The sequence below is a fragment of the Ascaphus truei genome, chromosome 4 (assembly GCF_040206685.1).
Source record: "Ascaphus truei isolate aAscTru1 chromosome 4, aAscTru1.hap1, whole genome shotgun sequence".
NCBI lineage: Eukaryota > Metazoa > Chordata > Amphibia > Anura > Ascaphidae > Ascaphus > Ascaphus truei.
Window position 1 is genome coordinate 221,112,260 of NC_134486.1, and position 13,914 is coordinate 221,126,173.

Genomic DNA, 13,914 nt, shown 5'->3' on the forward strand with positions numbered 1-13,914 from the left:
CACCACCTTAAATTTGTCATCGCTTTCAGAATATTTATATTTAGCAAGAGTAGCACTATACAAACGTTTAATGCCTGTTAAAATATTTTTGCGAAGCTTGCCAATTGTTGCTGAAAAAAAAGGAAAGTTTGCCAATTCTGTGAGAATTTTGGACATATCTAGCCATTGGTTGAGATGCAGCATATTGCTTTTAAAAGGGTATGTAGTGAGTCAAACTTCTTCTTTTTTTAAATGACTTGCTTATATAGCCAATGTTATTTCATCCTGGGGCATGATAACGTGGATTAAATGATCCAATAGCCTTGCCCCCCTCTCCCACACCACTGATTTAAAACATTGTCTACTTCCGCTGGTATGTTGTATACAGATATAGCAGCCGTTATTATTCTCACTGGCACTTTGCAGCAGGACATGCACACAACTCACCAGTGAGAGAAGACACCATTTAACAACATTTGACATGTGCAAAAAAGGGGCGAGCTATTACACAGCTGTACATGCTGGTACGCGCCACTGAGTGCAGTAACACTTGCAGGGTTGGCTCTGTGTGACAATATCATGAGATATTAAGTATTTTAATCAATCTGGTGCTTCAGGGGTTAATGTGTTTACCGTTTGTTTTAAAAATACAAATTATTGGGTTTATGACAGGTCTAGACCCTTCCTGGGTCTATGCAGATCTACAAAGAATGCTTAATTGTTGGGTTTTCACTTATGGCCCACTAAAAGTACCATATGTGTAATTTAGAATGCCATAAACAATGGCCTGATACTGGGTTGTCAGCCTCAAAGAAAACTAAACATTCTTGAATGATCACTTGTGCATCCCAGAGAGGGGTGACAAACAGGTCACTACTTAGTTGGCTAAGTAGGACATTATTAAATATAAGAAATTATGGGCCTGACTGCATTTGATAAGAGTAACACATGAATATCTGTGATGGTGAAGGGGTAACCAGGCCTTTAATAAAGGTATTATGCCTGGCTGGTTACCTCTGAGCCCTATTTTTAGGTTTTAGAGTGTCAGCTCTTTAAGCTGTGTATTGTAGCTGCAATGCATGTAATTGTACGACAATAAAGATTATGGGGTCTATGCAGTAAGGGGTGTAAAATCACGTTCGGCAGGGTTTAAACTCGCCATGTTTTTGGTGAGTTGCTCTCGCGGTATGCAGGAAGGCTCGAATACCTGCGAGAGCAACATTTCCAAACATGGCAAATAGCTGGTGGCGAGATGGTCTGCCTGCCAAGAAAGGCTCCCCTGGCGAGATCTGTCTGCAGCAGAGAGATCCGCCTATCTCTGCGCAAATCTCGGCGGAAAAAAAATATTTTTAAATACATTTTTATTCATAGTGTAGCTGTGCAGAGGGTCTCCGGAGCTGAACCGCATTGGTTTCAGGTCCGGGCACCCCCTGCTTCCCGAGATACAGACCCCGTTATGGGGTGCCGGTATCCCTCTGCTTTTAAATATCCCGATCACGTGACCGTGGGATATAAACAAAGCGGAGGGATACCGGCACCCCATAACGGGCCTGTATCTCGGGAAGCAGGGGGTTCCCTGACCTAAAACCAATGCAGTTCTGCTCCGGAGACCCCCTGCACATCTACACTAGTCCCAAAACACACATATCAATAAACAATAATTCATTACGGTAGTGGCTATCCGCTATGGTAATGAAGCTGCATGGTCACTTTTATTTATAGTGTGCGGGTGTGTGTGTTGTGTATTGCAATGTTTATTGGGGGCAATTGTTTCCAATAAACATGCTATTATGTCTTAACCACTTCATTGCCTTAGCGAATAGCCGCTAGGGTAATGAAACAGCTTCAAAGTATTTTATTAATGGTGTGCGGGAGCAGGGTGTCTCCTGAGCTGAACCGCATTGATTTCTGGCTCAGGGACACTGTGCTTCCCGAGTTACAGGCCCCGGAATGGGGCATCGGGTGCCAGTGTCGCTGCCATTTTTATAGCGTCCACGTCGCGTGACGTGTGACATGTAAATAATGGGATACTGGCACACAATGTCCCATATCTGGGCCTGTAACTCGGGAAGCCGGGGGTAAATGAGCCAGAAATAAAGCGGTTCAGCTCAGGAGACCCCCTGCTCCCGCACAATATTAATAAAAAGACATTAAAGCAGCTTCATTACCTTAGCGGCTATTCGCTAAGGCAATGATGGGGTTAAGGCATAATAACATGTTTATTGTGGACAATTGCCCCCAATAAACATTGCAATACACAACCCACACACCCCCTGTGCCCCCAACAACCCCAATACCCCCTAACATACATAACATATCTTATTTTTTGGGGGATGCACAGGAATTATACTACAGGCCGACGGTGGCCCTCGGGTTGTCCCGCAGGTGTCTGGGGGTCCCCGTTTGCCTATTATTCTGTCCTCCTCCTGTGCAATAATGCCTGGTAAGTGCAGGTTTGCCAGGAGTTAAAATGGGTTTGCCCCACCCACTGTAATTCAGTTGGTCAGAGAAGTTAGTTCTCATGCCTTGTGTCAGTCAAGGGCGCAGGGGTAGGACTATTGGATCTGTACTAAAGGAATTACCACTTCCTGTTTTAGTGTGTTTCTCTCCAGTTGAGAGAGGGGACAGTTGGTTCCAGCAAGCTGCCAGGGCTCTGGTACGCCTAAGGCCCTCCCTCTGGGGAGAGGTGAGAGATTTCCCCCTTACTCCACAAAGGAGCAAGGGAAGAGCAAAGGACAGCTCCTAGGGCCTTGACTAGTAGTGTGTCTAGGAATATCCTGAAGGTGGCAACCTTTGATTGCTGTGTGCTGTGACAGAGACTGTGCTAAATCAGGAAGGACAAATAAAAACACCTGCTTTTATCTATACCTCCTGCCTGCCTGCGAGTGGAGTATATTGGGAGGAGGGGGACATAACTCTTTTACAGATACTCCACCCCACACAACTGGGGGCTGCACAAGATGGAGGCGCTACACCATTAAGAAGAATTCGGGCACAGCCCCAGAAGCCTGTCCTGTTATCCCCCATGTCATCGTGGGAGACTCAGGGCCCCCTGTTACCAGCAGGTATGCACCAACCAGAACCATGTAACCAGAGAGCTAGTTCCCTTAGAAGACCCTATGTGAGATTGGGTGGGGGAAACACAGTTACAAGTGCAATAAAAAGTAATTTTTTACTCTTTACAGCTGTGGCCGCCTTTATCCTAATGCGGCCGTAGCGGCGCAACTCTGATAACCGCGGGTAGATGCAGTATTTTTTTTTTCCCGGAATATGTTCCGGTATTTTAGCGCTCATAATATTAGCATATTCTTAGCGCTGTCTGCAATACTGCAATACCGTCTAAAAACTCAGATGGGCGTTCGCGAGCTGTTGTCTTCAAAGTCTAATACTGTAGCAGTTCAACCTACAGTACGTCAGTACACAGTCTGCGTGTGTGCGTGCAGCAATTGTAAATTTGCATATTTATACATGCATGTACAGTACAGTGCTGTACTGTATGTCTCATTTGAACATTGTTGAAACGCATAGGCGTGTACTGTAACAGTATCACATTTCGGCGTACACAGCTCTCTCCCCTCGCTCGCCCCCGCACACACACAGGCTAATTTACTGCACTGCAGTATTGCAACTTCTTATCTTATCTACAGTACACCTCTCCAACACAATTCCTTTGAATGGGTGTCTTTCTGGTTTCAATCACATTCCTGTCATCACATTCCTGTGTGTGTAACAGGCAGAGCCTGGTTTTATTTATTCTGTGTTGATTATTAATGCTCATTGGGGAAAAAAAAGTTCAAGAGTGAGTGACCTTTTTCTCGTCATTTTTTATTTTTTTATTTTCTCAACATGAACATGTGCCTGCCTCAACCATCTTGACATTACAATATTAAATCTGTGCTGTAGCTTTTGACTGCGACACTGTGCATTTGACTGCACATGATTGATTTGTGTGATTTTTATGTATTTGGTGGTGTGGGGATAAAATTATTATGATGACCTGCCTGTTGAAAATATGTCATGTCTTTGAACTATAGTACAGCTAATCCTTCATGCAGCTTTACCCCCATCCCTCCCGCACACACACACAAGGCTCGCTCAAGGATTTCAACCTCTTATCGACACCTCTCTGACCATTCGTTAATTTTCCTATTGTTGGCTTTCCCTTATGTTAATCTGATTATGTAACCAATTATTAAAAAGGTAACCAATTATTAAAACTGTATGTCTTCTTGAATAATCACCCCCACACACATTCACAGTGAATTTAAAGTTCAAAGAAATAAAATCTTGATATAATTAAAAAAAAATAACAACAATAGGAACGCCCTGGGGTAGCTAGCCCCAATAATACCTAGGGTGCTTGGGCACCTATACCCTGGTGTCCAGCAAACAACCCTTCCCAATGTGTGTATGAGGGCAGCGCTACCTGCCCCCTTGCAGTGGGGCACAGATACCTTCCTGGTTATAGGCCTAACCAGGGAATACTTCAAGGTGAAGAGTAATCAATGGCAGGGTCCCACTCAACAGGGTCGCCGACAGCAGCGCCTCACGTCTGGATGCTGCACGGCAACACAGCCCACTACTGGAACTCCCCTCTGCACTCTGATCCTGCTCTGCTGCAGTCACTAACTACAGGGAGCTCCTTAACTATATGGCTGGCCCTGCACACTTTTCTAAGGTGAGGGAACTACCTGGGGGCTAGGGGTGGATGCCTCAGCCAAGTACGGGAGCTTAACGGGCTCCCTGGACACTACCTCACTCCTTCCAGGCTCCGAATCAACTGGCAAAGTCACCTTGGTTCCGCGGAGGAAATCCTGTTTCACAGGACACCCCCTCTCTCTGTTTCACTGTTCGGTTTGGGTGTACCAACATGGCCGCTACACCATCTGCATATGAGTCCCATAGCCCGATTTGGGTGTACCAAGATGGCCAATGCAACTGCACTGTTTCTCCCAGCCACAGGGCTGATATCCCCCCAGTAGGTAAGAAGGGGGATTCCTGCTACATTGGTATTTTTTCTCTGTCTTCATTGGTTATACGTACTCCGCTCCCGTGATTTTTTGGATGCTGATTTTGTAGGATATTTGAAATGTATCCTGTTCCAGGGTTCTGAGTGGATGAGTACATTTACCATAATTGTTTCTGTACCTACCTATCACTGGCACTGGGGTTCATATATTCATATTTTCTAGTGATTTGTCACAATTATCACATTTGTTATATTTTAGACACAATATATTTCTGTTTTATAATTAATGCACTTTTAATCACTTTAAAAGATTTATTTAAATTATTCACTGCATTATTTTGAGCGCCACCCATTTTTCTGTTTATATCCCTCCTACATATAACCAGTGTGCTAAGGGTCAATATCTGCGTTTGCTTACTGCTGTATATATATTAGTCAGCCCCACCTTCTGGATGCAGCTGTGGTTTCAAAATGTCCTTTATCCTCTTGGGTCATTAACATTCCAATCTGAACCCCTTCAGTCTACATCTACGTCGCTCCAAAGGCGGACGCCTGATGTGGTTCCCCAAGAGCTGCTCCCCTCTGCACATAACCAGTGTGCTAAGGGTTAATATCTGCATTTTCTTACTGCTGTATTTTGTCAACCCCACCCTCTGGAATGTTAATGACCAAATACTTTTTGAAACCACAGCTGCATTCAATATGAACCTCTTCAGTCTCCATCTGCGTCGCCCCAAATGCCAACTTTTAAATGCCATATCATTCTTAAAGGCTGGGAAATGGAAAGAGGGTTCCATGTATACCCATAGTGAGAATAAGCAATTCAAACATAAAAGTAAAAATTCGACAAGGGAGTGATATGGAAGAAATGTGCTGCAATGTAATATAATGTCAATAGACCTACTCGGACTTGTTTATAATTTATATTTTCTATTGAAAGTAATGTTATTCTACTTTTTTGTACTTTTCTTTTAAGAACTTCAGGCCAGAGTCACAATTCTTGATGAGTCTTTTCAGGAAGTCAGTGAAAGATACAAAAAAGAAAAACAACGGAGAAAAATATTACACAACCGTTTGATTGTAAGTTCCCAGTTATAATGACTGTATACTGCTTGGTTTTATTCAGAATGTATTAAGTGTGTATGAGTTTGCACAGATAATTATGTTACACAGATGTCAAGGATCAAAATAATTGAGATTTGGGAAATTTGGGCCAAAATATAGATTTTTAATGGAAATGTGCTTATTTTTATCAGTGAGACTTTATTGAAGTCTATGAGACTGCTAATGCTAGAATTCAGTGAGACTGACACCCACTCAGTGAAACTCACAGAAGATTAGTGAGAGTTGACAGGTCTGATGTTGACCGTCTTTTAAATCTCTACTTTAAACACCTATAACTTCAGCTGGAATTTGGTTTATTTGGTTGGGGTCCGAGGAAGGCGGGAGGGAGGAGGGGGGGAGGGGAAGAGGCAAATGCAGAAAAGAAGGTTTGAGAAAAGAAAATAAAACCCAAATTTGACAACATTTTGAACAATTTGAACATTATTTTCTTTTCTTCAGGCATACACATTGATTAATTAAAAACAAACTGACAACCAGAGAGTTTAACTTCCTTGTGCTTCAATGCATTCAAGCGCATCATGGCTACTTTGATTAATACTGCTTTAAACACTAAGATTCATATTTACTGCACCTCGGGCCCATTTTATGTGCGTGGGCCTCAATGGACACTAAGCACCATTGAGCAAATCTGACTATGGGGCCTATTCACAAAGCAGTGATAAGTTGCTTAGTGGGCGATAAATACCTTTATAGCGTGACACTGCCTGATCTGCTATTCACAAAGCAGTGATGACAGTGCAGTATCATGCTATAATGGCTTTTTATCACCCCTAAACAGTTCGAGACAAAAAAGTCGTCCGATAGACCAAAAAATGACAAACCCTTGTTTTTTTTTGCCAGTAACAGCTATTCACAAAGCAGTGATAGCTTTATCGAAGTATAAAAGCTCACCATCTTTTTTCACCAGCTAAAGGCTGGTGCAAAAGATATTGAGACATGCATAAAATCATTATTTGTTTTTTCTTCAGCACAGCATTGATACCAGAGGCCGGCGGGGTCCTTGGGTGGTGCCTGCAGGTGTCCAGTTGTCCTTGTGGGAGTCTGGGGGTTCTCGGGTGGTTCCTGCGGGTGTCCAGGGGCCTTCAGGTGGTTCCTGCAGGTGTTCAGGGGCCTCATGGGGGTCCTTGGGTGGTCCCCACTGTTGTTTGGGGGCCTGGAGGTGGTGCCCGGGGCCCCCCCAGGTGTCATGGGGTCCTCGGGTGGTCCACACAGGTGATTGGGGGTCCTTCGGTGGTTCCCACAGTGGTCAGGCGTCCTCGGGTGGTCCCTGCGGGTGTCCAGGGGCCTCCAGGTAGTCCCTGCGGGTGTCCGGGGTGTAAGGATTACCGAAGTACAGCTGCTCCGCGCATCCTCTCGAGCACCACCGCGCACGCGCGGGGTGCCTATGGACCACATTTCTTACCAGACGCGCGCAGCATGCACGCGTGCCAAAATGGCGTCATCCGACGCCGCGGACTCTGGCTCCGCCCCGGATCATGACACACACGGACTGCGCACAGAGCTCGCATGTGACACGTGCACCACGCCCCCAAGCTCCGTGTCAAGATTCATTATCTGCACTAACAGCTGCACCTGCTCATAGATGCATTCTTTAGCTGCACAAACAGCTACACCCGCTCGTTGAGTCCTGGACCTATCACAGCTACCGCAGAGGCCGCGCCCCCGCTCCACCCCAATGGGGGCTGGCTGATCCAGCCTATATATGCTCACCAATGTTATAGGCACATTGGCTGAGCATAGATTCCTGTTACTCTGTGTTTACCCTTGTTGTTCCTGCCTTGTCCCTGTCCTGTTGCTTTGTTCCAGTTTTTGTTCTTCTGTGTTCCGAACCGGCTTGCTTTGACTACTCCAACCTCTGGCTCCTGATCTTGGCTACCTCTGACTCCTCGCTCCTCTCTAATCCTGAACTCGGCATTGCACCTCGACCACTCTCCACTCTCCAACCCTGACTTTGGCATAAGTACCTTCTACGCTCCGGATATCTCCTACATTGCACTTGGCAAGTATAAAGATAACTCTGATATCTATATCCCTGACCCTGCTGTCAAGACAAACCTACACTCCGGACGTGGACCCCGTGCCTGTGGCTGGTGTTGTTACTACTCCCATCTCAGTACCGGGGTCTTGTCCTGTTTGTGGTGAGCACAGCGTGACATTATGCTCAGCCCCACAAAAATAGACCCCGCTGAGGTGGGAGAGGTGGTGGCATCTCATGCCGCCATGTCCATTAGACTGGAGAAATATCTTGAGCAGTCTGACCGTCGCCTAGACTCCTTACAGAAAGACCTCCAGACCCTCTCAATGCAAGTGCAACAATCCTGTACACCCACCTTCTCTGACCCACAACCCACACAATTGTCTAGCCTCACACCGTCTGAACCATGACTCCCCACGCCTAACCGGTACTCCGGAGACCCTTTAGAATGTCGCGGCTTTTTGAATCAATGCCTCATTCAATTTGAGATGACACCCTCCCGGTTCCTGGCCTCAAGGTCAAGAGTTGCATACATTGTCTCCTTGCTCACGGGCAATGCATTGGCGTGGATATCTCCTATCTGGGAGCAGGGAAGAGATCTTACTCTAGACATCGGACAATTCACCAAGGAGTTCAGACGTGTCTTTGACACCCCAGGGCGTAAAATTACTGCAGCATCTTCCCTTTTTCATGTTTCCCAGGGAGATCATCCAGTGGCAAGATACGCCTTAGAATTCCGGACAATCGCCTCAGAGACAGGATGGAACAGGGAGGCCCTCGCTTCCGCCTTCTGGCAAGGACTTTCGGAACCCCTGAAAGACGAGCTTGCCGCGCAGGAGCGCCCAGCGGACCTGGAGGAGCTCATCGCAGTCTGCATACGGGTAGACCAACGTCTGCAGGAGAGGAGAGCCGAGCGTTTACGGAACCATCAGGTACCCGCCAGGTCCTCACCTCTCCACTCCCTCATTCCAGAGACACCTATGACTGAGGTTCCTGAACCCAGGAATTTGGGTGGCAACAAACTCTCCTTCTCTGAGAAACAACATCGCCGAACCTCCGGCCTGTGCCTCTACTGCGGCAATCCGGGCCACCTAGCACGCTGCCCACTCAAGTCGGGAGATGACAAACCTCCACGGAGTCCCAGAGGAACTCCCATGGGAGTACTTTTCAACTCTTCCATCACCAAAGAACCCCTACCCAACAGAATCCTGATTCCTGTATCCCTTCAGGCTCCGGGTCTCGCGTTGAGCGCATCCGCCTTCATCGACTCTGGTTCCGCAGGAAACTTCATTGACCAAGAATTCGCCACAAGGAACAACATCCCATTAGAAAAAAGAAAAACCCCGGTGAGATTGGAGGCCATTGATGGAAGTCCCCTGCAGCCGGCCTTCATCACCCTACAGACAGTGGAAATCTCCCTGGTATGTGAACAGACCCACAGGGAGAACATCATCTTAGACGTGATCCACTCACCATCCATCGAGATCATCCTGGGCCTTCCTTGGCTACAACGCCACAACCCACTCATTAACTGGGCCAAGCAAAGACCCATCTCTTGGAACCAACAATGATCCACAACATGCGCAGTTCCACCTCAAAAGATCTGCAGCATGAAGATCCCAGAGGAACCCCAAGACGTTTTACCAGAAGAATACACTGAATTCAGAGACGTATTCGACAAAGCCAGGTCAGAGGTACTACCCCCCCATCGATCCTTCGATTGTCCTATAGATCTCCTGCCTGGTTCTACCCTGCCTAGAGGGCGCTCTTACCCTCTTTCGCTCCCGGAGACTAAAGCTATGTCCCAATACATCCAGGAGAACCTCCAAAAAGGGTTCATCAGAAAATCCTCGTCACCGGCAGGGGCTGGATTTTTTTTTGTCAAAAAGAAAGATGGTACTCTAAGACCCTGCATCGACTACCGAGGACTAAACAATATCACTATTAAAAACCGCTACCCCCTACCATTGATATCAGAGCTGTTTGACCGTCTAAAGGGATACACCATATTACCTAAATTGGACCTCTGGGGTGCCTATAACATAGTATGGATCCGTCAAGGAGACGAGTGGAAAACGGCATTCAACACAAGGGACGGCCACTACGAATACCTGGTGATGCCGTTCGGCCTGTGCAATGCTCCAGCGGTCTTCCAAGACTTTGGAAATGAAATATTCAGAGACCTGCTGAACAGATTCGTTATCGTTTATCTGGACGACATTTAAATTTTTTCCAAGACCATCTCAGAGCATATTAACCAAGTCAAACAGGTACTTCTACGCCTTCGTCAGCACCACCTCTACGCCAAACTGGAAAAATGCAACTTCCATCAAAAATCCATTACCTTTCTAGGATACATCATATCCGATTCGGTATTCTCCATGGACCCCTCCAAACTGAAGGCCGTCATGGACTGGTCGCTTCCCACGTCCCTCAAGGGCATCCAGAGGTTCCTAGGCTTTGCAAATTACTACAGAAAGTTTATCAACAAATTCTCTTCCATTGTCGCACCCATCACGGCTCTCATAAGAAAGGAGCTGACGTTGTGTCCTGGCCACCTGCAGCTATCCAGTCCTTCAACGCCTTAAAGAAAGCCTTCATCTCTGCACCCATAATGATTCACCCCAATCCCAGACTACCTTTCACATTGGAGGTGGATGCATCAGACATCGGAGCCGGCGACATTTTTCCACAGAGAGGATCACCTTCTGCAAACCTACACCCATGTGCCTTCTTCTCTAAAAAAATTCTCATCGGCACAGCAAAACTACGATGTGGGCAATAGAGAACTACTAGCTATCAAACTAGCCTTAGAAGAGTGGAGACATCTACTGGAAGGGACAGAGAGTCCCATTACAATCCTCAACGACCACAAGAACCTCATGTACTTGGAAAGCGCTCAACGACTTGGAGCCCGTCAAGCCCGCTGGTCCCTATTCTTCTCTCGTTTTAATTACATCATATCATTCATACCCGTTCCAAGAACGTAAAGGCAGATGCCCTTTCCCGCCAGTTCGTAACAGAGAACAAAACCAAAGCCAAATCAGAAACCATCCTGCCTGCCAGGTTCATCATCTCCGCCAACACATTTGACATAATGGATGACATCCTGCGGGATCAAACTAACATTCCGGAAGGTCTGGAGGTCCCGGATGGATGCCTCTTCGCAGCACTTCCCTTCCGCAAAAATATCTTGGAATGGGGTCACTCATCAAAGACCGCCGGTCATCCTGGTACCAAAAGAACTGCAGACTTAATCACACGGACATTCTGGTGGCCTGACATGCAAGGCGACATAAAGGAATTCACCAAGGCATGCACCACATGTAAAAAACAGAGAAAATACTGTGCGCTACTATCTAACCCAGAAATTAGAATATAAATATAGTGCAGTGACTAAACCCCATAAATAAGTGACCAAGAAATAAATCACAATAACCACCAAGCACCAATACCTGCAACGGAGCGTGGTTGCTGTAAAGGGAAATTTCCTTGGGAGCGATGTACTGCTGGATGAGGGGTTTTGGACATTAATCCTGCTCCTGAACCAACGTAGCGCCCCCGCTGAGAGAAGCAAGCTGCAGACTCTTCTGACAACAGTTGCTGAGTGGTAACTTGTGTGAAATACACTAAATGCACCTATTCCACTATTTTGATGTACGCAGATTTATTACCCTGTAATTACTAATATATAGCATTACTTGCTTCACTATTTGGCGTTGTGCGCTGTTTCTTTTGTTTCCATGCACCACATGTGCAAGGAATAATGTACCCCGCAGCAAACCACAAGGGCTATTTAATCCCCTACCCATCCCAGACCGCCCCTGGAGGGACCTATCTATGGATTTCATAGTAGAGCTGCCAAGATCCAGAGGTATGAACACTATACTTGTAGTCATAGATCGCTTCTCGAAACAGGCACATTTTATTCCACTTAAAGGCCTACCAAACTCTCCCACACTAGCGGGCATATTCTGTAAGGAGATCTTCCATCTCCACGGAACTCCCACGATCATCGTATCGGACAGAGGGTCCCAGTTCGTCTCGAGATTCTGGCGGGCCTTCACAAAGAAATTGGACATCTCCCTGCATTTTTCATCCGTGTACTACCCGCAGACAAACGGACAGACAGAAAGGACCAATCAGTCCTTAGAGCAGTGCCTGCGCTGCTTCATCGCGGACACTCAGGACGACTGGGCAGACCTTCCCCCGTGGGCAGATTTCACCCATAATTCCCTGAGGAATGAATCCACACAGGTCTCGCCCTTCTACGTAAATTACGTTTTTCATCCGGCACGACTGCCCAACTCTTCCCCACCTTCTGGGGTTCCTGCAGTAGACGACTGGATCCAAGCACTGGAAAATTCACGGACAAAGATCCAGAGTAACCTAAGAAAGGCTTCCGCTAGATAGAAGACCCAGGCAGACCGCTACCGTCGCGAAACTCCAGAGCTGAGACCGGGAGACAAAGTATGGCTGTCCTCACGGAACATACGCCTAAGAGTCCCCACACTCAAAGTGGCCCCAAGATTCTTGGGTCCATTCAAGATCTTAGAAAAAATCAATCCGTTGGCATACTGCCTGCAACTCCCCTCTTCAATGAGGATTCCATCCGTGTTCCATATTTCACTACTGAAACCTGCATACCGCAGCCTCCGCTTCCCTGATCCATCTCCTGCACCACCGGGTCCTCTAATCGTACAGGGCCAGCAGGAGTACGAAGTTCAGGCCATCCTAGACTCCAGGCTTTCTAAAGGGACTATCCAGTATCTCATTCACTGGAGAGGATACGGTCCCGAGGAACGATCCTGGATTCCACACCAGCAAGTCCACGCACCCGCACTCATCAAAAATTTTCACCTGAAATACCCCCTGAAGCCTCGAGGGTTTGCCCGGAGGTCTGCTCTGAAGGGGGGGTACTGTAAGGATTACGGAAGTACAGCCGCTCCGCGCATCCTCTCGAGCACCACCGCGCACACGCGGGGTGCCTATGGACCACATTCCTTACCAGACGCGCGCATCATGCAAACGCGCCAAAATGGCGTCATCCGACGCCGCGGACTTTGGCTCCGCCCCGGATCATGACGCACACTGACTGCACACAGAGCTCGCATGGGACACATGCACCACGCCCCCAAGCTCCGTGTCAAGATTCATTAGCTGCACCTGCTCATAGATGCATTCTTTAGCTGCACAAACGGCTACACCCGCTCGTTGAGTCCTGGACCTATCACAGCTAATGCAGAGGCCACGCCCCTGCTCCACCCCCCATGAGGGCTGGCTGATCCAGCCTATATATGCTCACCAATGTTATAGGCACATTGGCTGAGCATAGATTCCTGTTACTCTGTGTTTACCCTTGCTGTTCCTGCCTTGTCCCTGTCCTGTTGCTTTGTTCCAGTTTTTGTTCTTCTGTGTACCGAACCGGCTTGCTTTGACTACTCCAACCTCTGGCTCCTGATCTTGGCTACCTCTGACTCCTCGCTCCTCTCTAATCCTGAACTCGGCATTGCACCTCGACCACTCTCCACTCTCCAACCCTGACTTTGGCAAAAGTACCTTCTACGCTCCGGATATCTCCTACGTTGAACTCGGCAAGTATAAAGACAACTCTGATATCTATATCCCTGACCCTGCTGTCAAGACAAACCTACACTCCGGACGTGGCCCCCGTGCCTTTGGCTGGTGTTGTTACTACTCCCATCTCAGTACCGGGGTCTCATCCTGTTTGTGGTGAGCACAGCGTGACATTATGCTCAGCCCTACAAACATAGACCCCGCTGAGGTGGGAGAGGTGGTGGCATCTCATGCCGCCATGTCCACTAGACTGGAGAAATATCTTGAGCAGTCTGACCGTCGCCTAGAC

The 13,914-nt window shown here is 47.3% G+C and overlaps 1 protein-coding gene across 5 annotated transcripts in view; it reads left to right on the forward strand.

The window, feature by feature from the left end:
* Positions 1-13,914, forward strand: part of KIF25 (kinesin family member 25) — a 205,931-nt gene that overhangs the window by 72,977 nt on the left and 119,040 nt on the right. For all 5 annotated transcript variants that reach the window (XM_075596912.1, XM_075596916.1, XM_075596915.1 and 2 more), the window contains exon 5: positions 5,925-6,028. In XM_075596912.1, the coding sequence (XP_075453027.1) occupies positions 5,925-6,028 (104 nt within the window). The remainder of the gene's footprint in view (positions 1-5,924; positions 6,029-13,914) is intronic.